This window comes from Corvus moneduloides, chromosome 9, assembly GCF_009650955.1.
Source record: "Corvus moneduloides isolate bCorMon1 chromosome 9, bCorMon1.pri, whole genome shotgun sequence".
Classification (NCBI taxonomy): Eukaryota; Metazoa; Chordata; class Aves; order Passeriformes; family Corvidae; genus Corvus; species Corvus moneduloides.
In genome coordinates this window covers 10760051-10787239 of record NC_045484.1, presented here as the reverse complement: position 1 = coordinate 10787239, position 27189 = coordinate 10760051, and the positions used below count along the sequence as shown (strand labels likewise).

General features: G+C 45.4%; 1 protein-coding gene across 3 annotated transcripts in view; it reads right to left on the bottom strand.

The window, feature by feature from the left end:
- NR5A2 (nuclear receptor subfamily 5 group A member 2) overlaps positions 1-14823 on the bottom strand; it is an 87702-nt gene extending 72879 nt beyond the window's left edge. Inside the window, exons 1-4 of one of the 3 annotated variants that reach the window (XM_032118138.1) lie at positions 14544-14822; positions 4567-4704; positions 2033-2151; positions 646-787 (exon numbers count right to left, since the gene is read on the bottom strand). In XM_032118138.1, coding sequence (XP_031974029.1) covers positions 646-787; positions 2033-2151; positions 4567-4704; positions 14544-14607 — 463 coding nt within the window. In that variant the 5' untranslated portion in view covers positions 14608-14822. Of the gene's footprint in view, positions 1-645; positions 788-2032; positions 2152-4566; positions 4705-5178; positions 5198-14543 lie in introns of those variants that run through there. The other 2 variants (XM_032118140.1, XM_032118139.1) reach the window with 2 other exon arrangements.
- Positions 14824-27189: the final 12366 nt, after the last annotated feature.

Below are 27189 nucleotides of genomic sequence, written 5' to 3'. Positions count from 1 at the left end.
AATGAAGTCAAAAAGTGTACTTCAAAATGCCTTATTCTCTTTCAGTTGCAATAGCCTTGCAGGTGTATCATCACAAAAATATAGGACACAACTTTAGAGATTATTTGGTTCCTTAATCTCAAAGGCAAGTCAGTGTGAGAAAAACCCTTATTTCATCTGTTTCTTTTGTTCTGCCTTGTTGTCAGAAGAATATATGTAAAAACCCCCAAACAACCCAACCCTAGATAAAATACAAATAAAATCAGATCTCTCTTCATACCAAATGTAATAATTATTTTTTCTAATCTGGACACTTGTTACATATTTTATGTTTGATCTAAATTAAGTCTTTTTAAAAAGATGCAAAGTTATTCAATCTACATCCATGAAGTCACAAACTAAAAGCCTGAAATATCAAACTATATACTTATATGACAAAATGGATTATGGTTTTGACTGGTTGCTAAATGGTAGTGATCTACCATTTACTTATTAGATTTTTTTTTATAAAGCAACAAATTCACTGAGCATACAAAGTAACCTTTTATTATAATTTCAAAGCCATAAATATATAACTTTTATATAAATATAAAATACAATGCAGTAACATCTTATCCTATTATTTTATAATATAGTTGAAGATACCAGCAAGACTATGGCTCTTACCTTCCAATTTCATTCCAACACTTAGACATTTTTGAAATCGACAGTAAGGACATCGTTTTCGCTGTGTTTTGTCAATCTGGCAATTCTGATTTTCTATACATGTGTACCTTTTGTTATTCTGGACTGTTCTCTTAAAGAATCCCTGTATGACAGACACAAAAATTAGCCTGTTTTGCTTGAACGTGTGTTTCAGCATTTTATGGAAATCACTGTAATACAATTTTCAGATGTCATTCGAGCACTTACAAAGTTACATAGTTTATTTTAAATTAGTCAGCTGAGCCCAGGAGAAAGCCACCAGAATCCAGAGGAAGTTTTCTTGTGTTCGTGCTGTGTTTTATAGACTTAATGCCAAAGCTTGGTAAGACTTTAAGAAGGCTGTAGCCTTCTGTGCTTCTAACACTGCTGGCGAAATAGTGACACTGACCGGTTCCTATCGTATCCTTTAATCATTGCAGAATTATTAAAGTCTTCCTTTTAAAGTAGTTTTACATGAAATAAGTAGGAACACTGTTGCAAAGATAAGAGAAGTACAGAGTACCTCTGGCTATTCTACATCCCAGTGGGGCATGTTGGAGGCACAGTAAGTGCTTGTCATTCACTTCTCATTGATTATTTTTTTAGTGAAAATATAGTGGGCTAAGTTAATTTTTCCATGCAACTAAATGTTTTAAATTGCATTGTTCTAGCAAAGGAGTTTCGCTTACAGTGCACTGCTTAAATAACTGTAAAAAACCTTTAAAAATTTTTACATGAAAAATCTGACCTGTCATAAATTCACCATTATTTAAACCTTATAGAAAAATAGACCGACACAGGTATGTTCACTTTTCTATATGTTAAATGGTTACTGGACTTTGTGTGTCAAGTGAGCTCTGACAGTTACAGTTTGCATGAAAAAAGTGCATGGTCATTATAATCACAGAAATTTACATTGCAATATTGAAGGATGAAAATAAAAATCTTAAGAAAGCTGCATTAGATTTTGGAAAGCTGATCTGCATTGAGGATAATCTTCCTACTTTATCCTCCAGAAAAAGAAATACTCTGAAAATATACAAATCAACTAAAACCAGTATTTAGGACAGTTAGGAGTGAAAGTTGTTCTAGAACTACATCACAACAGCAAAATACTTAAAAGCAATGACAAAACTACAATGCAAACCAGTCCAAGTTGTTTCCATTTGTGCAGATGTCTCTCTCAAAGAGACTTTTAAGTCCTAAAGCTTTTTGGTGGTTAATTATTTTATGTGAATGTATTAAGAAACATATCAGAAATTACCCAAATTATTATACATCTGGTTTATTTAATTATCCTTTTTTTTTCTGTCTATATTTGAAACATTTTTGCTGTGCATGTGTTTTTATGGAGTAATTAGTACAGAACCTTGCAGCTTTCACAGGTGAGAAGTCCATAATGGTACCCAGACACTTTGTCTCCACAGACTGGACACAGCTCTTCAAGGTCTTCATCATAAGAGTAATTCACCATTTTAAACTGAGACACTGGGGGAAAGGAGAAATAGCACATTCAATTAGAATTTACATTACTAATTCAAATATTCTGCAACTTTTCTCATCTAAAGAAAAAGCTTACTTAAACAAGGACACCACTGAAAAGAGAGAGAAAAAAGTTTTATTTTAAAAACAAATTGCATGGAGACATGCAACTTTCCATCATCAGCAAGTCTGCATGGTACTTAACAAGTGTAACAAAACGCATCAGCTTCTAAGTTTTATGTTCTAAATATTTATACTTAAAGAGTGCCTTTAGCCTAGTCCTTACTTTATGGAATCACAAACTGAAAAAATTCATTTAAATCCGAAAAGGATCAGGAGCAAGCTTTAAAGAAGCAGAACGAAACTTGTATATTGTAAACTTGTATATTTCACTTGTATATTGAAAGTAATTATTTTCCCTTAAAGTTTTCTTTCAACATCAGCCCGTAAATTTTTACCTCGACTAAACCTGTATCTCACAGTGCACTTTTGCACTGCATGAAATCCAAGGTAGTTGCTCACAAAACCAGTTTAAAACGGCCTCTCCCGCGCCTCCCAAGCCCGTCGTCTCGGGGTGACCACCACCCCTGCGGGCCGGGGCGAGCGCTGCGTGCCGGCACCCCCGGCTGCCGCAGCCAGCGGGTCCGCGGCCACGGGGGAGGCGCTTTTTAGCTGTCCACGTGTCGGCAGAGCGACAGCGAGCCGGGACCGCCGTGCTCGGGGGATGCGGCCAGGGTCTGCCCGGCCGGCAGACCCCGCGTCCCCGCTGCCGGGGGCTGGCGTGAAACCTGCACGCAGGGGCCGCCTGAAGTTTCCGCTGCTGGGGGAAACGCAGGGAGGAGCCGGCCGTCAAGAGGGAACGGGGGGCTAAAATATGCGGAATGAAAGCACGGAGCACGGTTACTCGAGCCGGGGTCCCCTCGCAAGGAGCCCAGTCAGCCGCTCCGATTATTCCTAAGAGGAAACTCAGCTGCACAATCCAGGGCCGGTTTCCTTCCCCTTCCCTGCGGCTAAACCTCCGACCTGCTCGGCGAGCACCGTGGCAGCGGAGGACTCTTGAACACAGCAAGAGGCTCTGGGCATCGCCCTTGGACTGCTTAGGATGTCGCCTCTTTGTCTTTAACTCCGCGGCTGCCACAGTTCGGGGGCACCGGGGCGGTCAGACTCCGCCCGAAGCCCCCGGCCCGGCTGTCCGGCTTGCCAAGGCAAGGGGCTGCGCCCCGGCGTTCGAGGGAGCTCGGGGGCACTGTCCCACCGTCACACTGCCGGCAAACGTTTCCTGAGCCACCTCGGCACGCCTGGGGATCTCCGCCTGTCAGCGGCGTGGGGCGGACACGGGGCGGCCGCAGGCGGAGGAGGAGGAGGGTCCGGCCCTCCCCTCTGCTCCCGCGGTCGCGGCTCCAGGGTCCGACGCTGCGACGAAGTTCCCCTCCCCGTAGGAAAAACCAAGTGGGAAATCAGGGCTTTTCCAAGCGCCGTGCGGTAGCACGGGAGCCTCCTCCGCGGGAGAGGAAAGGGGCGGTCGGGTCGCCCCCACTACCTCCGAGGCCCCCAGCCCACTCTGCCCCTACTTCCCAGCAGGCTCCCGAGAGGAGAGGGGATCATTTCTCAAGAGCAGCCGGGACGGGAGTTTCTGCCCCGGGAGAGTCGTGCAGGACGGGGCGGGCAGTGCCCGCATACCGGGCTGCCGGCTCCAAAGCAGGGAGCCAACCCTCGGCGGGGTCTGCGCCGGCTCCCTCGGCGCACCACTCCGGCCCCGAGCAGGGCACCGGGGATAGTCCGGTTCCGCCACCCCACATAGACATTTCCAGCGCCATCCCAGCTCGGGCATCCCTCTGCCTTCCTGGGTACCCCGCAAGGGCGCAAATCCGCCACGGACTCCGGAGCTCTCTCCTGCGAAGTTTCGCGACACCGCCGCTGCCACCTGCACGGTACCTGTGGGCGCCGCACCCGCGGGACAGAGCCCTCGGGTCCCGTTCCGGGACGGTGTGTGACACACGGGGTGCTCGCCAGAACTTTCACGCATAACTCCCCGTGCCATAAACTTCGAGGCAGTTTTGCGCGGAACGGAAATTAGACCGAGATCCCCTGGATCTGCAGCGGGGCCGGGCAGTGTCCGACGGGACGTCTGCACCTCAGGGAAGGCTCCCGCCGGCTAGATGCTTGACGGCTCCTCGGCCCCGTTTGCACCTTCTGAGCAGGGCCTTGTCGTCGGCCCTGGCGCCTCGGCCCCCCGGTGCCCGCTCGAGTCACCCTGAAAGCTGGCCCGCGAAGGCAGGGGCTCGGCGGGGCGCGGAGCGGGCGGTGACGGGGCAGCTCACGAACAACTGCCGCAAACTTTTTTGGCAGGACGAAAGGGCGCTTTGCCGAGGGAAACCCGAGCGTGCGCGGAGGGGGAGCGCCGTGCGCCTCCCCCCTTACCTTGCATGTTTTCCGGCATCTGCCCCTGTTCCCCATTCGACCGGGCGAGTCCCAGGGCCTCCGTTTCCACTTTGGGTAGCATGACAAGGCGGCTGCGGGCCGGGCTGGGGGCTCCGTGTCCGTCCGCGACACCAGCACCTGGACACGGCAGCACAGATTTAGCTGGAGCAAGGGACGCTCGGCGGCTGCTGCCTCTTCCCCCTCTTCCTGTTCTTCCCTCCCTCTGCTCCACGCCAGCCCTTGCCCAGCTGCGGCGGGAGCACCGAGCGGCCCCGGCCGCCGGGAAGCACCGCCGGGTGCCCGCGGCTAGGGGAGCCGCGGAGCGGTAGTCGGGCTGCAGGCGGCGGGGGGCGGACGAGAGAGAAGGAGGAGGAGGAGGAAGACCGGGGGTGCCGGGGAGGAAGGAAGAACCCCGGGAGCCCGCAGCAGCTCCGCCCGGGGCTCAGTACGGCGGCAGCCCGGCGCCCCGATCCATGCGGAGCAGCACAGTGCACAGGAGCACTCTGCCGCCGCTGGTGCTGCTGGACAGGGTTCCCACCCCCGTCCCCCTCCTCCCTTCCTCCCTCCTCCTCCTCCCCCTCCCTCTCCTCCTCCCCCTTTTCCCCTCGGTACAAGTGCGGAGGTGCCAAGTCGGGACCTCTAGCCCCGGGCCCGCGGGGAGGCGCTCCCGGAGCCCGGGGGGTGCAGGGAGCGAGGTCTCCGGCGACCGCGACTGCAGCCAATAAGGCAGAGGCGGGATGAGCAACACCCCCCGCGCACACACACACACAGAGCACACACCGTGGCCCAGTGAAGTCACCCCCTACCCGGTTCTTAAACGGGGCTGCGGTGTGAGGGTCTGGGCTGCTGCTTCCCCTCCCTTCCCCAGCGGAGCCCGACGGGCCACCAGCCTCGCCGAGCTGGGCTACGCCTGCTCTGCCTTCAGCGGCCGTGCCTCTTTGCCAGTGGGCAGCCACACTCAATCTATCTTGGGGCCGGAGGGGCAATGCCTTCGCCCGGCCAGCGGCGGCTGCGGAGACCCCGGCCCTCGCCTTCCTTCTTGAGCGGGTGGGGTGAACAGCGGAAACCCCAGCCCTTGCGGGCACGTTGCCGCCGCCCAGCCCTGGGGTCTGATACAAGCAAGCGGGAACCGCGTTGGAGCTCGCTGTACCTATTCAGGCTTTTCGGGTGTCCCTTCTCTAAGCTTCTTGCGAAGTCGGCCAGTGTCAGCCGCATCGTTTGCACAAAAGCCAAAGCCCTGGCAGAGGCATCTCTTGAGCCCTTTCCCCCGATTCACAGTGCAGCAATCGGCACTCGTTTGCAAGTTGTCCCAAAGAACTCGTTTCTCGCAAGCGGGTGCCTCAGCGGCGAGAGCGTTGCGGGGGCTCCGGGGGAGACTGAGTGCCGACCGCCCGGCGAGCCGGGCCGGAGGTCTGCTTGCCCTCGTTGACCTTTCCGCCCCTCTCTCGCCGGGACGGTCCGGGGCGTTCCGCCCCGTTCCTAACTGCGCCGCATAGGTTTGATGGTGTGGGATGAACGATATTTGCACCTTGGAAAGCATCCGAGCCCCTCATCCAAGCGCTCTCTTGCCCGTACTCCTCTGACTCTTTAATCTGTATACAGTGCTGTATATATTAAGAGCTGAAAATGTTTGGCGATGAAAATTGCTTCCGATGGAAAGTGGGGCGCGGGTGTCTCCAGCGCGGAGTATGGCATTTCCCATCGTCTGGGAGAGAGATAGTAAAAACTGGCGGTTGTAACTTATTCAGTAGTGTTGATGATCGCAGGGTGAACCCGCGCTGGGACAAGCATTCCACACGCAGAGAGCGGACTCGGCTGTGCTCTTAACTTTTTGCATCCAGTAGCTGGGAGACCTTTGCTAATTCAACGCAGATTCTGAGCCAACCCAAGACCAGCACCACCGGACTAGAAAAAGTCTTTTCTCCCTTCCCTGTGCAGCGTTTGATAATTAGGGGATGGATCCAACGTTCAGAGAGGCTCGGACCTCTCTGTCGCCTTCCATTCTCACCTTTCGCCATTCCCCCTCAGACAGAAGCGCGAGCGGGCGAACGATACCAACGCGTTATTTCTCAAGTTATAATTTCACAGTTTAACAGGACGTCTGCGAATAAGTTTTAGGACAGCAATATGGTGAGCTGCAGGAGCGAACAGCTCGATGGCTAAGACGAGGTGGCTGAAAACCATCTAGAGAGAATGACTCCGTTTCTAGCCAGAAACAAGTCGGGCTGAGACCCTGTCTCGGCCCTTGGGAAGTTATTCCCAGGAGCATTAGTTACAAACAGTCCCTGTCAGGTGTCACCGTGTAGCATCGCCCTGCGCTGAGCCCGGGCGGTTCAACGCTGGCGGCGACAACGGAGCAGCGCCGGCTCCGCTCGCTCCCCCGGGCGCCCGCCGTGAGGGCTGGGGGTCGGGGGTCTCCGGGCCGGGGCCCTCCGGCCTTCCGAGCCTGCAGCCGGGCCGCCTGGGCCCGACGGGCGGCCAGAGCACGCCGGGGGCGGCTCGCAGAGGAGCGGCGCCTCCTCGCAGCCCTTCCCCGCAGGAGAGGAGTTGTCAGAGCACAGCCCCAGGTGCATTTACAGCAGAACATCGGGACACCTGCGGACCTGGGTCCTGCAGCCCGCTGGGGACAGCCGGTCCCCTCCCTCCCGCTCGCCTCCGGGTGGGTCACGCCGCTTGGCGACGCCCCGACGGGGCGCTCCGTGCTGCCACTCCCGTTACTGCTGCTCCGGGAGGGCAGCCGCGTTTGGGAAAAAGCCGGGAAAGGAAACGCCGCATCCGGACAGGGCAGGCGAAACCAGCTTGAGTGCTGCCGGGGTCAGGCGGGCTGCGGCCCCCACGGGCACGGCGGCCAAGTGTCCCCGCAGTCTGGTGGCCCGCGCAGGGCCGGCTCTCCCTGGACAACACTCCCCCGCGGGTACGGCCCTAGCACCGCTCCCTGGGCTCTTCCCTCCTACTCGGGGGCTTAATGTCATTCTGCCTGGGAAGTGTCTGGAGTGAGCTCCAACCGTACATGGCAAAGTCACTCTGCGAGCTATTGCTGTGGATGAAAATACTTTGGAGTGGTTATTGCACATCCACATTTCTCCGAAGTAACAGTTTAGGGCAGTACATATTATAAATGATACCTGGTCCCTTGTGGCTACATTTAATTTAACATGGAGTTCTAGCTCTCACGATTGCCTTGAGCAACCTTAATTACCCTTTCTTCTAATCTCTTCTCCATTCCTTACCAAGTTCTCCAAACTTTTTTTTTTTTTTTTTAAATGCGATTTCTCTCCTGAGTTTCCCTGCCTTGTTCTGACTTTGCCTGAAGGTCTTGATTGACGCGTGTAATTATAATTATAAAAGATGATGGCTCGGGGAGCCTCCAGCAGCCTTGATTAGTACAAGGAACAAGACCTGGAATACTTTATACTTCCCTATTTAAATGTATGTACATTTACATTAAAAAAACCCCACTCTCTAATGTTAAATAATCTGAAGCTTTTCCACCTCTTTGTTTCCAAGGTAGAGGCTTCAGTGTGATATTTCAAGGCAAGCTCCGATTGCTTACAGCTTCCAAGAGGCCACAGAACCTGAGCAAATTTCAAAGTCTTTTTCCCTAAGCAGAGACATTTCCAGCTTGGAGGGGTCTGCTCGATGAGAGACAAATAACATGCTCTCCTCGAGCTTTGTGTCGGGAGGTGTCCTCGAGAATATTTGATTTACCTTCTGTGCAAAGTAGCGAAGGTGAACGCTTGTGGGGTGGGTTGAGGGGGGAGGGGGGTAGATGTTCAAGAAAAACGTCCCAGGAGCAAATGAAATAAATAAATAAGTGGAGGACTGAAACTCTTCTGCTTGGAAGTCTAAATCCGAAACCGATCAAAAAGACTTAAAGGGAAGTATTTAAGGAGAGAAATCCGCATCCTATCTTCCTTTCTCTCCCGCTGAACATTCCCGTTTGCCGCCAGCTCAGAGCCGCTCTGAGCCGTCACTCAGTGAAGACAGTGACTTCAGCCAGGCTCGGGGAAGGAGTCAGCACCACGCATCCTGTCCCCGGCACAGCGACGCAGCCTCGGGCACGGGCTGTCACTGCCACTGGCACGCAGTGGCGCAGCAGCGGGCACAGAGGGGCGCGGCCCCGGCAAGTTCCCCGGAGAAGGCAGTGTGCGGCAGTGCGGCAGGCACGGGATCCCTGAGCAGCTGGGAAAGTTCAGAACGCGAGTTTGCTGCTCCGCCTCACACACCTCTCACGCCCAACTTTACGAGACCGTTTACACCAGGAAAACCACGGCCAAGATAGCTCCTCTCCTCTCCTCTCCTCTCCTCTCCTCTCCTCTCCTCTCCTCTCCTCTCCTCTCCTCTCCTCTCCTCTCCTCTCCTCTCCTCTCCTCTCCTCTCCTCTCCTCTCCTCTCCTCTCCTCTCCTCTCCTCTCCTCTCCTCTCCTCTCCTCTCCTCTCCTCTCCTCTCCTCTCCTCTCCTCTCCTCTCCTCTCCTCTCCTCTCCTCTCCTCTCCTCTCCTCTCCTCTCCTCTCCTCTCCTCTCCTCTCCCTTTCATCTCATGCCTTCCCCTTGGTCCTTGTCATAATCAGATCACCCCTATAGTATGAAGGGCAGAGTACCTCGGAACCTTCCAAACCCTGTAGCCAGTCTCCTCTCATCATTTTGCTGAGGCAATATTGTATTTAGCTCCTAGGGATTCATTAAATGGAGGTTGCTAGTGCCTCCAAATCAGGCTTTAGGAAACAAACTGTCCCCTCTAGGAAAAAAAAAAACAAACCAAAACCAAACAAACAACCCAGAACAAAAATCCCTAACTTACAAAATTAACCCACCCCAAACACAAAAATACACTTCCACCCACTTTTTCTTCTTCTTCTTTTTTTGTTTGTTTGTTTTGTTTTGTTTTTGATCCACTGTCAGCAAAACAGAGTGGATGCCTCAGACTGAAATACTGTTGTAGTAAAACGCACGCCACAGAGGATTACGACTGTGCCTCTTGCCTTTTTTTTATGCAGCTAATCATTCACTGTTATTTTACGGAGACGTCGTTCCGCTCTGGTCCGGCATAGAGAGCCATTTCCAAACGGTCAATTATTGACCGAGAAGCTATTTTCCAAGCCTGGCCAAGCTCCTTCTGCCCGCCGGAATGCACTGCTGCGTTATGAACACCTGGCAGCAGCGCGATGCAGAATGACAGGAGACTCCGGAGAGAGGAGTGAGCAGGGCCAAGTGAGTGGTAAAGCATCGCTCTGATTGCCTTTCTTTTATTGCTAAGTGAGTCATCAGTGAGGTGTCGTAACACTTCATCGCGTCCCGCCGCCGTCTGCCCCGTCCCGCCCGGGTCGGGGCGCAGGGCCCCGCCGTGCCCCCATGAGCATCGCCTGCTCGGGGCGCGTTCCCTCCCGCGGGCCGCCCGCACTTGTGTGGGCAGGGACGGCCGGGCAGTTCTTGCTGCGAGGCAGCTTTCCGACCGGCATTCTGCTGAACTAATGGGAAGGCGTGGAAGGGCTGAGGCATCCCCGGGCGCCCTTGGGGACGCGGTGAGCCGTGCCCAGAGCTGGCGGCAGGGCTTCCCTGGATCGATCCGATCAGCAGCGAACTGCACTCTATTCCACGCGACACTTAAAGATCCAGTTTTGCAAGCAGGCACTCTGCTAGAAATTCCACACCCACCCCCTCCCCCCGCCAAATTACATGAATTCTGTAGGGAAAACGCCTTCTAGTCCCGCACAGCCTGGACCTGTTGCCGCTCACGGTGCGACGGGGAAACGCGCTCGCTGTGATCGTTGCTGTCTGCCGCGGGGGCGGCGGCTTCCCCGCAACCGGAGGCGGGGAGGAGAATCCAGCAGCGGGGCTCCTTTCCGCGGCCGCCCGCCCGGGAGCAGAGCCGCTGCCCCGCGGCGGCTGAGGGACTCCCCGGACCATCCCGACGCTCCCTCCCGCTGCCATCCCATCGCCTCTTCCCAGCAATAATAATTACTTTTCTGATGAAGCTCTTTTTTTTTCTATCTGTGCTGCCCTTTTGGAGCCGAGTGTGGAACCTCTAGTTAAAAAGCTAGACCTTAGTCTGGAAATAGAACTCCAAATATATTTGTATATACAGCAAGGCTCCTGTCAGGGCTGAGCACTGGTCTCTGTATCATAAGAGATAATTGATTTCTATCCTGCACAGACAGGCTTAAAAATGAAATTTCTTTTGCTGAGGCAACTGACCTTGATCTGCTGGTGGGAAAAAAAGATGGTTTAGGTCTGCTTCTTCCCTCCCCCTCCCCCCATGTTTCAAAGCTTGGAAAACTTTATTTAAAAATAATTTTACAGCTGATCTTTATAATGAAAAAAGTTTAAGTTCATTCATATCTATCTGTCTCAAGATTTATCCACACATAATGTAAAATCATAAACTATGAGAAGATAAAATAGGCATAGTTTATACTGAGAAATCTTGATAAGGATTGTGTACACATGCATGTCTGTTCATTGTACATAAGAAGGTATTAATATATATTAAGGTTGCATATCTATGTAATATATGTAATGTACTCATGTAATATGTGAGTAAACTCTAGACATTAATAATGATCTGTCATGAGAAGTTTTAATGGGTTTGCCTACAAGACAGACAAGCACACAACCCCTCCTGCAGACAAGTCTTCCTTTTCACTCTATATATCTAAGACAAGTTTGAGCATGGACAAGTAGCTTGAGGCGTTTTGTCACTAGTGGAGATCTCCCTCAGAAGACCCCAGGCATCATTGTTACTTTGCCTCATGTATTTTGGTATTTAAAGCCAGACTAACAGAAAAAATTGGATGCAAATGTAAATACTGCCCCTTTTGTGGATAGCTCATTTGCAGTATAAGCACAGGGAAAATGGGAAGAAAATTGATAAAAGTAAAGACTAACAGCAAAGTCCACTGATGTAAAAAAATAACCTATGGCATGTCTTACAGTCCTCACACAGCTCTAACCGTTCACTTCTGTGGAAGCTTTGCCTGCAGAATTGCTGGCCAAAATCCTAATCCAGACTTTTAAAGGTAGTATGTGCTGTCTTTGTTAGTCATATGAAAATGCCACTACTCCTATTACTACTAAACATAAAAACCAACTTTGCTAAACTCATGAGCCCTAATTATAATACTGTTAACTGCCTGAGGACATACATTAAAATTAAGATGGCAGTAGGTATTCTACAAGCTGATAAATTTCACAGTTGGAAACTACAAGTAGATTATTTTTCCTCTTATATAACCATTTTTTAAAATTAATGAAACAGTTATTTCTGTTAAATAATCATAACTAATACTTATGAAAATTGCATAGTGTCCCTGATTACACTAAGACAAGAGGCTGATTACAGGAAAAATAAAACTAGTCAAGTATCTTTGTATTGCTTCAGAATCTGGTAGAAGAAAAAAATCATGGCACTTCCATAAAAACATTTATAAGTCCATATGTTGTTTGTCATCTGGAAGGTAGGATGTACTACTAAGATTTTGTGAATTCTAGCTGCCTCTTTGATCATATGACTATAAAACAAAAGCAGGTGTCAACAACCGGTAGTGCCCACTCAAACTCCAGCTCCAGCCTGGTTGTGTTTGCTCTCCAAGGGAGGGATCCACTGCCATTTATATCAGTGGAGTCTGATTTGCATTCATGGGAGCTGGAAGATGCCCTCCTTGCTGGGAGGAAGCTGTGACATGTTTATAACAAAAACTAACTTATGGCCAGAGGGGTGAATGAATGCACAGGGTGCATCCTGCGAAGCTCCCTGACAAGCGCAACTCTCAGCCTGTGTGGTGGGAAGCAGCAAGTGTCCCTGGCCTGAGGGGCTGGTGGGCTGTGGGTGCAGAGGCTGTGACAGCCTCTCACAAACCCACCTGCTCTGCCATGGTTAGAAAGGAAAAAGAGAAGGAGATGCCAGGAGGGACTGGACAAAAGCGAAAGGCTAGGGATAGGATTTACTCTTATGAGCACATGACCCTACTGCTGATTGTACTTATACCCTGGGAGGACAGCTTTAGCTTTTTCTCCTAGAGAATTACTCTCCAGTGCAAATAAAAACAGAATCTGGCTCCTTCCTATTTGGTTCCCCCAGCTCCAAGCAGAGGCCCTCAGATTGGTGCTGGTTACATTTAACCCTTACAGGTACATGGTGGTTAGTTTACAAGGCTGAGTTAGGTGAGCTTTTCAGGGATGCTACCATGGGTTCTGGCTGAGCAGTGTCATGCAAAGACAGAATCCTCCCCCTGACTCAGACCACACAGGATTTTGGAAAGTTTCACAAGATTTAGACCTATTTTTTTCTGGACCATGCTTTGTGAATCTGTCCTGGTATATTTGTGACACAGCACATGTATAAGTGGTATGGTGACAAGAGTCTCTACTACTCCCACCAATCTGTTTTCTCATATCCACATGATTTTGGGAACCAAGACCTGTCAGTCTTCTGGAAACCATGAAAATGGCACTTAATTGGTCTAAATATCACAGGTGAGTGTCTTATTTCCCCTTCTCCTAGGGTTGTATCCTTTCACCTTAAGAAACCTTATCTGAGTGACCACTCTTCAGAAAACTGAGATGTATGATTATTTTACTATCCTGCAGGAAAGGGAACCAGAGGGTCCCTCCCTAGCAACCAGAAAGAGCAACAGTTAAACCAAGGCCTGGCAGGGAAGCTGGACTTGCCACCTTTTCCACGTATTTCAGGGGGCAGAGCTGTGCAGAGGAGCACCCCACACCTGTAGGGAATCACAGGGGCTCTGAGGGGACATCTGATTGAAACACAGTTGGGTCCAAGGTGGGAGCCCTTCCCTGGGAGAAGCAGCAGATCCACCCAGAAGATAAAGATCATCTATGCTTGAGGTTATTTCCTGCAGCTGTTGCTGCACCCTCCATCCCCACGGTCCCAAAGCTTCCCTTGATGGCAAGGTGCCCACATCACACCCAGCATCAGGGTGAACTCCTCGCCTGCCATGTGATGACGCACTTTGGGGCAAGTGGAGGAAAGCGTGCCCTGATTCTGCATGTGGGCCAAAGATCTGTTCTTTCATCCCTGCCAGGAACTGCTGTGCTGAGGCACAACCTTGCAAAACCCTGGTCTGTGGAACCTGCAGTGCTGCTGGGCTGGCTTGTGAAGCACCTTCTGCTCCATGAAGGAGAGGTTTTCCTCAGTAAGCCTTCTCCAGCCCTGCTTGGCCCCAGTCTCAGCCTGGGCACACTCTGACGGGATAGGGGATGCTCTTGCCCTGGCAAAGGAAAGACACCTTGCTCCAGGAGTGTGGTGAGAGACAGAATGGCCTGAGACAGGAAATGTGTGGAGAAGGGCAGGGAGGTGGTGAGGACATGCAGCCCCTGGGGCAGGGCCACAGCCACCACAGCCTGGGAGAGCTGGCTGTGCAATGCCCCTCGTGCCTGTAAGCCAGAGCAACCTGTGCCTGATGGCTTTCTGACAGGGAGCGGGTGCTGTTTCCATATGCTACTGAATGTATTCACTTCTTTGCTGCTTTGAAGTCTTAACTGACTTTTATTATCCAGCCCACCCCTACTGAATGACATATCTTAATTTTTAGCTGTAAGAAAGAATCTGCATTTGACAGAAACTACAGTATTACTGAAAAGACACAAAACCATTCCTGAGGTTTTCTTCAACATGAATGACCAGGCCAGAAGCAATTTAAATCTAGTTTTTGAAAACGTTTCTACATGCACATGCACAATTTCACAGTTATTATCAATTGTAATAGATAAAGATACTGTTAATTATCCAATTATAGAGATTTGATAATTGCATTATCTCTAGAGAAAAATGTTATTCTATGGATCATCATCTGTTTTCTTATATTTTTACATGGTATCATAAAATTCTCTCTCATCTAAATATATGTGCAAATTAATCATGGGCTTGCCCAATTGTAGTTCTTTTTTCAGTTTGGACACCCACAAATCTAATACATTTATGCAGAATCTTCCAAACAATTAGAAAACTGTTACTTACCACCTGATGTAAGTCCATGTTTAACAGATTCCTGTATGATGGCTGTGTGAGAACCAGAAGACATTATTAGGTGTAAATATACCGTACCCTTGGGTACAAGGGGTACAGCATTGAGTACAGGAGAGGTGCAGCCTGTAAACTTTTCTGGCCTTGAGACTCAGGCTATAATAGCCTTCAGTGAAAGTCGGTGTGATGAACAACAACAAAAAAATATCCAAGAATTCAGAAAGTAACAAGCATGTCTTTGAGTGGACTCTGTACTTTTTCCAGCATTAGTGACCTGCTGTAAACCATGTATCCCATTTCATGATAGTCTCTAATCAGAAGAATTGGAACTTGTGATAGGTTTGGCACCATCACGTGATTTAGTACAGCTTGATAAGAGACCCTGTTATAAAGTGACAGCAAAAGAGATAAGAACTGTTGGCAGATAATGGCAGAGAAATGATTAACCTAGAGTGGAGAGGTGCTATGAAGCCCAGAGAGGGGAAGGTTGTAAAGTTGTGGGGTCATAAGATCATTCTGAGTGGATGAAAAGCCATACCAACATGAGCATAGTGTCTATAAACTCAGACTTGTGACCTGTCTTCTTGATGTCATCACCTCTTTGCACAGTGGACAGCAAGCATGGTTGTTTTGGTTTCTGTAAACACTTTTTGGATGGCAAAACAATCAAGCATTAATTCCTTAAGGGAGGCTTCTGAATGCGCTGGAGATTCTACACTCTGACTAACAGCACCAGCAAATCTCTGCTGATAGTTTGTCAGACAAAACCATTTTATTGCCCCAGTCCTCAGGCTGGAGAGTTGCTCTGTGTTGTAGCCATTTAGTTGAAAGCATATACTACTTTCTCACTAAAGAGCTTTACAACATGGTTAAACATTGATATCCCAGGATTATGATACGTAGAGAGTATTGCACTCATCTCTAAGGCTGTGAGGCACAAAACCTACTCACAACATGTCAAAAGGCTGTCAAGTGTTTGGCTCTAAATAATTTTTACAAAAGTGGGCAGCTGTGCTGGGTGATGTTTCAGCTCAGCTGTGAGGGGGTCACGTTCTGCTTTCACCCCGTCCAGAGGAAAGTCAGGCGCGCACCAGCTCCCAGCCTGAGCACAGTGTGCCTCTTGCACTGCAGTGCCACCGACAGCCTCTGCAGCTCTAGCCCAACAGATTAAGTCTGCATACACTTTGTGAGATCAGACTCAGGCCTGAATAATCAGATGATATTTTATATTTCAAGTCTCTTGAAAAATAGAGTGAAGCTATTCCACTGTGGGCTAGATCTGAAGCCTCTTGAAGTCAGCGGGAGTTTTTTCTCTTTAAACTTGCAGAGGGCTGTAAAGCAGCACATGTCTTTTTATAAACTTTGTCACGATGGTTAGATTTTGGTAATACAGTGGCAAACAGATTAGTTCCTGCACAAACTGAACTGCTTCTCTTGGCTAGGATGAGAGCTTAAGAGCTGGTCTGAAAATGGAGCTGGTGTGGCAAACCAAGCATCAACTGGGCCTTACAGCCAGGAACCCTGAATTATCACTTGGTCTGCGCAGTACTGCCCTCCTCTAGAGCCCCTGTTAGTAAGGAGGACAGTCCATAGAGGGAAGGTCCAATTTTCCAAAGCAAGGATGACTGGCTGTAGGAGGGAAGGTCTGATTTCCCAAATTCTTATCTTCATATTTATCACTGCAAAAAAATTATTACAAATCTGGTTAATCAGGTACTGTGAGTATTTTTTAAGGGTCACTGATATTTTTTATCTGTTTAGACGAAGTGAAAGCTGGAAGCCAGCTTTTATGACAGGTTTCATATAAACCTAAGTAATTGGACTCAGTGTCTCTTTTAATTCATTTGGCCATCAAACAGATTTTCAATTCTATTCATAAAAAGTGGAAAGAAACATTCATTCCATCAGAAAAGGCATGTCTTTGGGGACTGAGGATAAAATAAATGAGAAATGCTGCAAATGATACTGTGGTTAGAAACTTTCCATTGTATCATCAGAGACATTGCTGGAGCACTGTTGGCCCATCTTCAAGAGCTTCTACAAAGGAATCTGCCGTGTGTGGAGGAGAGAGATATTAAATCATAGGAAATATAAAGAAACTTCATGCTTTTGGCTTCAAACACCGTAATTCCTTTCCTTTTTTGCATCAGTATCAAATGTCAGGGTCACTGAAAAATGTTCTATTTTTCGCTTTCTGATACTTTGTCTCCATGGACAGAGGAATGTATGCCAGGTGCATAAGCAGACAGACTTTCTTTGCCTTTTTTTATACCTAGTCCAGTAGGGGAAAAGAAACTCCTAGGGAAACTCCAGGACAACCTATATCAGCCTGCAGTCCAGCAGCTCAATGTGTTTAGCAGTGATCCATTTGGAGTCCAAGTGAAACAAATCCATAAGGGTGTGCAGAATGAGGCATACAAGTTGTGCCACTGAAGTACTTGAGTTCATGGCTGATTACTTTGCTTGATCAGGAATTTGGAACTGTAACTTTTCACGTGTAAGTCCCTGGTAAGGCAGCCACTGACCTCACTCAGAACAGCTTTTTCTAATTGTGGTTGAAGCATCATAGACTCATCTTGAATTTCTCTGTTTTTCACTATTCCCCCCCGCCTCTCTTTCCTTCCCCTGTTTTCATCCTTAGAAAGGGAGACAAGTTAATTTTGTTGTTTCAAACATGATTTTCTGTCTCAGGTCTTTCAGGAAGATAATTCATTGATGAACTGGTAGTTTATTTTTTGTTTAGCCAATTCTTGTGTGATGAAATTGTCCCTTGTTTGTCCCTCTGACAAATGTCCCTCAAAGAAACTGTTCCTGATTTCAAAAGCTTGGCAACAGTCCCTCCTTTGACTCTTGCACATCAAATTATTTTGCAACCATTTACCACAAAAATGGAGTCAAAAGGAGTTTCTCCTCTCGTGGCATTTCCACAGGTGGCATTTCATTTGAGTATATAAGAATATTAAGAAATAAGCCCCAGAAATGGACTGAAATAAAAAATGACATTTTCAAAGAGTTTTAATCCCTGACTTGTATATATTGGTGTAAATTTAGTAAGCTCAGTCATGATTTTGTAATTTTCCTGTAACATTTTAGATATTTTTATCTGAATTCAGTATGTTCCTTGTAATTTTTCTATGCCATCTCGATGTATTGTTGTTTTTATTATCCATACAACTCAGAAAAGGTGTGTGCTTGGCACAGTGCACATCAAATGAGGCACATGATCCTCATTCTGTGGAAAGTTCAGGGCAAACATGGCACTGAACCTGGCACAATGCCCTTCGGGCATGAGCTCTCTGGTCCTGAGAGTAGTCCAGTTGGTTTCAGCTAGAGCTTTGCTTAGGTTTCCTTAGAGATTTGCAAGCTCTGTTCTTTGATCTAGGCATCACTCTTTTAAAACTTTTCTCTATTTTAGTCATTCCAATGTTCCTCCTGATCTATTACAGACATTTAAAATTCTTTTTGGGTGCTTCAATGTATTTTCTCCACCTTCATGAATTTTATTTCACATGTGCAAAACCAAGTGATTAAAATACACTTTTTTCCCTTTTCCCCAGTGATTCTGTAAAAGAAATTGGAAGAATCTGATATATCTGATGATCTTTACCTTTTGGATTTTTTAGTGATTACAGTACTGAAATTGAAGATTTGTTTTATTAAGCATTTTCCATCAGTTGATCCTTAAATCCTTTTTTGTCTTATGGTATGACTGCACTATTAAATTTTCTTTCTAGTTTTGGTTTTTTACTTGTTTTTATTTTACACATTATGTTTATCATCTCAGTAGAATGCAATGGCACTAAAATACATTTCAGTGTATGCTACTCCTTCACACAGGATTTTCAGCATATTGGAAAGGAACTCTGGAGAGCAGAAGTGTAGTTCCTTCTTTATGGGTGTCAAAATATGAACTGTTTTCCTTGATTACATTTATCAGAATATAGTAGTCCCTCATGTTTCTGTTGTCTGTTTAGATGAATACAATTTAATATAAACCATATTTGGAGATGAGTAATGAACTGTAGGATTTATGAAATTGCTTCCTGAGACTTTTCCTTAATAATTACTTACAAAAATTATTTCAGTAAATATTTCTGCTGATATATTAATGTCTAGAGGAGGAGGTAAGTGCAGAAATTTTTAAACACTTTTTTTTCAGGTTAAATGAGCAACCAGGTAACCTTCAGGACTGCTTAGAAGGAAAACTCAGTTCTGTGCATATGGAAGCATATAGTTGTGGATCACAAAATTCTCTTTTAGCCTTAACTAAAGGAATAGCATGAGCTTTGGTGGGACCCAGATTTAGTGCTAGCTCTCTGCACCGAAGAGATAAAACTTTTTCATGGTGTAAGGAGTTTCATCTGCTGGTCTATCTGTGTAAGTAGCTTCAATTTAAATTTCTTGTACACCTCTTCTTTTTTTCCACTGATCTATCTTATTGGTGCACAAAGAGAATGTTATTAAATAGTTATGGACTTTTCCAAAGCTTATCTAGGAGATATTTACTGGTAATAGGAGCAGAGTGTTTGACTTTGTGAGAAAAGAACAGATTTCAGTGAAACAGGCAGGGGGAAATTACTTGCGCATATGTAGCAGTAACAGGTGTTGTGAACTCATCCATCATCTCACACAGCATTCAGGAACAGGCAACAATTTTTTCGTAGAACACTGTTAAAAAAAAATCAGGCATTTATTACTTTGAAAGGAGGAGAGGAGAAAGAGGTGCGGGAGTCTTAAAGTGAATCTTAAGTGGAGCTTAAAACCTTCTGGACTTGGTATCTACATTATACATTTTTTTAAGATACATACATAGGATGCAGGGATGACTGTTTCCATCACTGTCCCCCCATCAAAAAACCTTCCAAAATCTTAGCTTGAGGCAGGATGGAAATACTGAGTCTTTCCTCAGGGAACTAATTTTTGAAAGATCCTGAGTGCTCTGACGAGTTTCTGATTAATTTCTACTCCCTAAGGAAGCTGCATGTGTGCTACACCACACAGACTGGCTCTGCTCAAGACCATGGAGTAAGTGCAAGCTGAATGCTAATGAAAGGTGAAAGACTGGCAGAAGAAAGCAGTTCAGAGTGGTATTTCATGTCTAAGCAGAGGGGGTCTCCTTGCTGAAACTCATTTATTGCACCAGGAATAGAAGGATGTTGGGAGGCTGATGAACTGCAGAACTACATGGAACACACTCTTGATGGGCCACATTCCATCCAGAGGGAGGAGAAATCAAGGCTTAGTGCTCAAGTGGCTGGTCAGCTCTGGTGTAGAGGAGCACTCCCACTTCCTTCTATCTTCCCAGTGAGCACATGCAGAATTTGTTCCAATTTCCAAGCTGACTTTCATCAGGAAGGACACTGGGCAGGAGAGAAAAGTAGGGTAAAGGGCACTTGGAAATAAGGATTTCTGATCATTTTATTAATAACTGTGAGAAATGTAGCACCTGGCAGGAAAGATAAGTGGATTTTCCTAAGCTCTGTTATAGGCAGGTAAATATTGTTCTGCTTTATAGCACTAATAATTAAACAGAACACTAGTCTGTCTCTTGGCAATTTAAAACTTAAGGTGGATGGTTTCTGGAGGCATGTGCTGAAATCTGAACAAAAACGACTTTACATGTAAACTCCATAATAAAAGACTGTATATATTCTGTCCAGTGGATGTATTTCAGGAGCATATATAGCACTGAAATAACACACTTTTTTCATTGTCTTCCAAGTCATCTAGACACCACTCTTGGTAAATACTTCAGTTCTTAAAAAACAGACCAAGTAGACTTAAGATCTGAGAAATACTAATTTCTTCAAGAACATAGTCTCTCTAGTGCAGTTATATGAATAATAGATTAGTAGAATTAATTAATATTTCTGTGTCTTTTATACAATGTGCCCACAGTTTGTTAGTATACTTATTTCATGTGCTTAGATTGCAGTAAAAAAAATGCAGATGGCCTTGGAGTTAGAGTACCTATAATTCTGGGGAAAGCAGTAGCACCTGGGACTCCTGAGAAGTCCTGACTTTCAGGAACCAGCTTTTCATTAGACTGCTAATGCATTTGCAATGGCATGCAAATCTTGTTTATATAATGCCTAAACTAAGTTTTTTGTCTCAGAGTAGGGCTTCTGGGCACTTCTACCTCACAAGGAAATATGAAGGGATGTTCAGGTACCCTTACTAACCGCAAACTCACGTTATCCTCATCCTAAAATTGTTACTCTTTCCTATGGTCACCCCTGCCCACAATCCAGTTAGACTGACATGCTTTTCAGTGGCCCAGACACCAGTATGTACAGCTAAAATGGAGAACTGCTCATGACCTCTGGAAAATACTGTCTTACAAAGATGTGTATGCACATAAGAGATCTTCACTAAAACAATGGTAGGGTGATAAAAAAGGGAAGTTTTTGTCTGGAACCCAGGCCACTAGCAGGCTTTAATGGCCCTGATCACTTTCACCTGGGTCCATAGTGGGCCTTAATGGCCTTGGTCACGTTCACCTGGGTCCCCACTCACAGCTCCCACCCACTGGGCCACCTGCTCACTTAAACTCTAGCTGGGAACACACCCTCTTCCCTGAGCTGTACTAGATGGGGACATATTCTCAAGATTTTTCTTTGGAGTTTCTGGCTTGACTTCAGACCTCAGCTGCTTTTATTGCTTCTGTACGATGACCACAGGAGCGTCAATAGGACTTGGTGCTACTCTGCTTGGCTGGCTCGTTTGCTGTGGGACTGTGCTCGGTTGGTGAGTGCCCTACCCAGTCTTTGTTCTTGCTACATTTAGCTTCCATTTTGCCTCCTCTTAGGGTGCAACTAGCTCTTGCTTTCCCCTGAAGGCTTTTGTCAGTGCTCTCCTCATCTCTTCCTATGAACTGGTAATAACTACTTGGCTACTTCTGTAATGAAGAACAGGCACTTTTTGGGGACTTGCAGTGCTTTTCAGTTAGAATGTGGAGGTTTTCCAGAGAGCAGTCTGATTGTCTTAGGCTTCTTCCTATAGCTGTACATGTTTTTTTTTTTTTTTTTTTTTTTTTTAAATTTTCTTTTATAAGTGGGAAGGATTTTGCTCATATAGCTAACAATGAGGGGCAGTTAAGAAGACCATGCTCTTTCCCTTTGGTGAGGCCTAGACAGGACACTTACTGACCTACACAAGATGTTGCCTATGAAAAGCTTGCACTAACTCCAAGCCAGATGGTTGCTGTGTGGATGCATAGCTTTTCCTAGCTGCTCACTAGTGTCCCAAGAGGGGACAGAGCACTTGATGAGGTGAGCAGCTAGGGCCAGGACATAGTGCAGTTTGATCTTGGTTTTGAAAAGCAACCTCTGTGCCTTGTTTTACCATTAACCCACTGCCATGTCTGACACTCGGGCATCAATTGATGGGAGATAGTGGCCGAACAATAGCTATTGATTTTTCATTTCATATTAACGGCATGGCAAGCTCTGAGTCTGATAGTGAGGGTAGGATGCTAGTGTAGACATTCCTGTTTGGCTGTGAAAGAAGTCTCCTTGCCTTCCCTGGACCCTTACCTTGTATATCAACAAACTGTAGAGAATTCTCTCATTAAGGTATCAAACTGTACAATATGTATATGTTTCTGATGGTCTTTTGGCTTGGAGCAAGCATCCGTTAAGCTTAAAATAAATAAATTTTTATCAATTTTTTTTAACCAAAGCACACTGAGGCAGATGGCAAACTGAATAACAGAAGAGGGATGGAATGGAGTGGAAGTTATTTCTGATTCAAGATTAGTGCTTAGGCAAGTACAGAGACACACTGTCTTCATTTGGTGGAGAGTTCAACAAGCTGTGTGGTTTTCTTTATAAAAAGGAATAATGACCTAGAATCCTTTTCTAACTTATCCTGGTAAGAACTGTTTTAGTCAAGTCACTGGCACTATAGTTGTATAAAATGTTGAGAAGAGATAAGATATTGTTTTGAAATTTCAAAAGTTTGGAAAATTTTTGTGATTTTGCAACAGAGCCTAGGATTTTGGCAACAAGTTAAGTGGAATGCTTATATCATTTCTCCTATAGTATCAGCAGATTTAAGAAACTAGCAGAATTCAAGTTATATAGTTTTAGCTAACAATGTTTCCACAGCATGAATAAAAGCACATGTTGTTACTTCAAGCACAAACATTTTAATCTTTTGGTTTTTGTTCTGTTGCTGTTTGATTTTATTCCCCCTCCCTTTTGGCTGTAGATGTCATTTTTCTTTCTTTGCCTGGCCTGTCACTGTCTATGCCTGTGGACAGCTTTGCTCTGGCTGCTGCTTCCCATATATGTCTGAAATCTTATCTTGGTACCTTCTTATATACAAATGCTGAGGATGTTTCTAGGTTAGGCTTTTTTGCTGCTTGCAGTAACAGCACTGCTGCTGTTGCTGGAAATGATTATATAGAAAAGGGTGCAGTAAATAGTCTGCACATGCAACACTGAAATAGCAGGCAGGACTAGCAGTCTAAGGCTGTACTCTTGCACTGTAGTCTGGAAAAGTAAGGATTGCTTTTAACCTTTGAATTTAAAGTATATTCCTTCACCTTCTGTGATAGTGTTTTCCTTAATTGCAGTATGGCATTTAGTTCTGTAGTGTTTTATTCTGCTGGAAAGCTGAAACCCACAATGTTTCAGTTTCCAAGTCCCTCTGACTACTGTGGATGCTTGGGGGTATTGGGACCCCATTCCTGGTCTGGGCTGTTCGAGCAGAACAGTTTGTGAAGCTACAGCCTGAGTGGTTTTGCAATGTAGAAAGGTCCTGTTCTGTTTTAGAAAAACATCAACAATAAGAAACAACAACTTTTGGTTGGTAAAAACCCCAAACTCCACAACAATGCTAGAAAGCTTTAGCTCTGGAGCTTTATAATAGAGTCTTGCAGGATTTGAAACTAATACTGATCCTATTGCAAAAGGTTGTTGAGAAAGGCTTCAGCTCAGACAATCATGTCAGTATGTCTAATGGTCTCATACATGGGAGGTAACTGTTGAGAACTTCAAATTGAACACACACCATACCTGAAAGTGGTGCATTGGCCTGAGAGCTATGAAAACAACTATGATCCCACTTAAGTATGCTGCAGTTTGAGCAACCTGTGTAAAATCTAAGCATCCTAGAATTACTACAGCTATGTTTTTTGATTCTGCCAAACCATCTTGGAGGTAAGCTGATTAGAAAATGCAAGTTACACATGTTAAAATGAAACCTCCAAGAAAATGAAGTCTTCCATACAAGACCTCAGCATACACAGGGAAACTCTGAGACCTGGTGGAGTTTCACAGGTTGGACCTTAAGGCCTGCAGCTTTCTGCTTGTGGAAGGTAAAAACAGCCATCCTTAAAGCAAACAGACCCAAGTGGCTGGTAGTGAAGGAGGTGATCCTCACTTTTTATCTTCTTAGATTTCATTGCTCACAATGTTGAAAGCTGTCTGCAGTGTATGGTACTTTGTGCTTCTCCTTAAGCCTCAAGTGCTTTTGTACCATTGTTCTGAGAAGCCATTAGAGAATTTTGAATCACTGTGGTGATATGATTCAGTCCTAGAATCATTCCACAAAGACCCTATTGTCCTACCATGTTACTGAAGTGTTGTAAAGGAGAGCTTGCTCCTGGTAGTTTTGGAATGGTTTATCATGTTTCAAGCATGCCACCCAAGACAAGGATCCTTACTAAAGCATATAACTTAGAGATGAAACCTCCTCGGTACCCTCCCCACACAGTGTGCACATGCCTTTGGAAAAGGCACCACTAGTACACTCTGCATGTCTTCACAGCCAAGTGTCTCCTTTCCAGGGCTGTCCACCTGCTTCATAAGTGGGTACATGTATTCACTAATAAGGAACTGTGTTTTGTTAAATGGTTTTATTAGGGCTTAATGGTCTTTGGAATTTAACACCAGTTTTACAAAAGTGTGGTGTTAAATTAGGGCTGTAGTGAATTGTTGTCATCCCAGCTATCCTAATTGGAAGTATTACTGTGGAATTGTACTGATTTATCAACATTTACCAAATGTTTTAGCAACATCATCAGCTTTAGTTATATCCATCCTCAGACTGCATTTAAACAGGACAGTTGTTATAACAGAAGGGGAAATTCACTGACATATAACACAGTTCTTCATAATCGGACCAACATTTTAGAGGCGAATAGAATTGGTCTAGCTAACTTAGTTTCTGCTGGATTTATAAGTGTCTTATTTCCCTATTTTAAATGGAATAGAATGTTAGCTGAAATCCAGCAGATATCTACTTAGGGTGAAGTGGTGGTGGGTGGGAGAAGACAAAGCCCTTTCCTTCTTCCCTTAGAAATCTGAACATCAGCAAGGCACAAGTGCCTCGTGTTTCCTGGATGACTGGGCAGAGATCCCTTGAGTACCTAAGGAAGCAGTTGTAGTCCTACCATGTCACATGTGTTTTTACAGGCAATTGCATCACATTCTCTGGACTCTTACATTTCTTAGTCTCAGCTTTCTGTGGACTTTTTTTCACCTTGCATTACTTTATTTCTCCTTTATTATAATTACCAAATGAATTCAATCAAGTCTTTATTGATGGTCAGGAAAGACAATAGTGTGAGGCAATGGTGTTTTCATTAATATAAACAATTTCTATACAAAAAGGATTCAGCCCCGTTAATAGGGAGGAACTATTCTGTAGCAGGGTTTCCTGTGCATCTGTGCTAAAGTGGAGCACATCTCATCCCACTGAGGGAAGTGCAACATACGAAGCTATTAGAGAGAACCTATCATATGGAATAGAAAAGACGTCTGGATGAATGCATAAAAATCCCTTTATCATGCTGGAATTTGTGTTGAAGCAAACTATTTTATAAACTGGGCTGCCCTACCAGCATCAACACAATGAGAAGACAGTAGTTTGTTGATCTGTCTTTATTATGTAGTGTATATATAAAATGCTGTGGCGTTAATTTAAAAAGTGCCAAAAGGGCGTTTTTAATTGTGTGACATGATTTGATTTAATGGAAAACCTCCCAGATGAGACATACATAATAGTCTATAAAAGCCACAAGATTGTTAAATACTTCTGGTGAACTTTAAGCAGTGTTTTAAAATTCAAATTCAACAGGATGCTTTTATCTCATAAAATATTTGTAACATTATGCCTGAGACGTGCCACTTTAATGTCATACTATTGTGACATGTCCCTTCTCTGTCTACAGGACAGTGCAACATCAGTTAATCACTCCACAGGTAGCATGATTCAAAACAGTTTTATTAAAGGCAGTATTGAGCTATGGTGAGTCACACTTCCTGAAGATCTAGTCCAAGGTTCATAAAGTACATTGAAATAAGGGATAGCAGGTATCACGAGAATGCAAGGTATTCTATCAGTGAGATAAATGGAAGAAAATTGTCTTCAATTTTTAACAATGGAAAACACAGAAGTCTGAAAGAAAATACTGTGTACACTATCACTTCAATATGCAATGGCTTCTGTTTGTCTGGTATCAGTTCTATAATTTGTTATATGCAGTAAATTATCCTGCCTAAATTTAATCTGATTCTTTCACCCCAGATTAACAATGGACAAACTGGTCCTCTTGGAGTTACAGTTGCTAGATTTTGGACATGAACAGAGGTTTTAAAAATCCTTTTGCCTCAGTATAATCATTAGAAGTATTTCAGTTGAAAAGTGAGAAAATGTTTGAAATGCTATTTGTGCTTTCCAAATACTTGGTTGAAAAAGCTGGCTTTTTCATGCTTGGTTTTTCTGGGTGTAATAAACCTCATTCTGTAGATTGGATTGATCCCTCTACATGCTCTAATCATTGACAAGAGGGAGGCATCTCAGTGACAGATGTGGGGAGTTCTGTCTGTCTTGAAACTTGGCTATTCTCTTTGCTTTTGTTCCAGGAAAGTACCTGGGTATTTAATTTGGGAACCTTGGCTAGGGGTCTTGGGACCCAAATCAGGAATGGTGTCTATTTAAACTGGCAGAGAGTGAATGACTGATGCTGAGCATAAGTACTCCATGTTGTGAAACTTTAAGGTGCCACTAGTTTTGAAAAAGTACTTAGTGTCAGTATTGCTGAAATGCTGACTTTTTGAGGCATAGAGCTCTGTCCTTTTGAATATTCTTGAATAAAGCATAAGGTAATCCCTCTTGCAGGCATTATGCATGTGCATCCCATGGTGAAAAATGTGTGTCCTTGGGTCTGGTGGGACAAATTCTTCCCTTGGTTACCTGAGAGAAAAAGCAGAGTAAAGTCATAGCTATTGCTGCTTGCTCCAGTGCTCGGTGATGCAAATGGGGGCTGAATTCATTCCACTGCCTATATCTGTTATTTTGCATAGAAGTGTTGAAACATACTCACATTTGCAAGAATGTGTCTGTGTATTTTACATTTCCAATTTTAATTTTTGAGCCATGTGTGAGAGACTCCAGGGAACAGTGTGTACTGTCAGCAGAAGTTATCTTTTTGATGAATCAGGCACATTGTTTGTAACCCTGCATTTGATAGACATGTTGTAATAAGGTCCTGAACTGCTTACTGTGTCTTTATGTACCTTCCCCCTCAGCAGTTGTAACTATTGTGCTGCTTGACCTATATTAATGGTACTACAAACAACAAGTTTAACCATTAACTTGTGGGCCCTGTTTAAATGGATTTTGCCAAGAG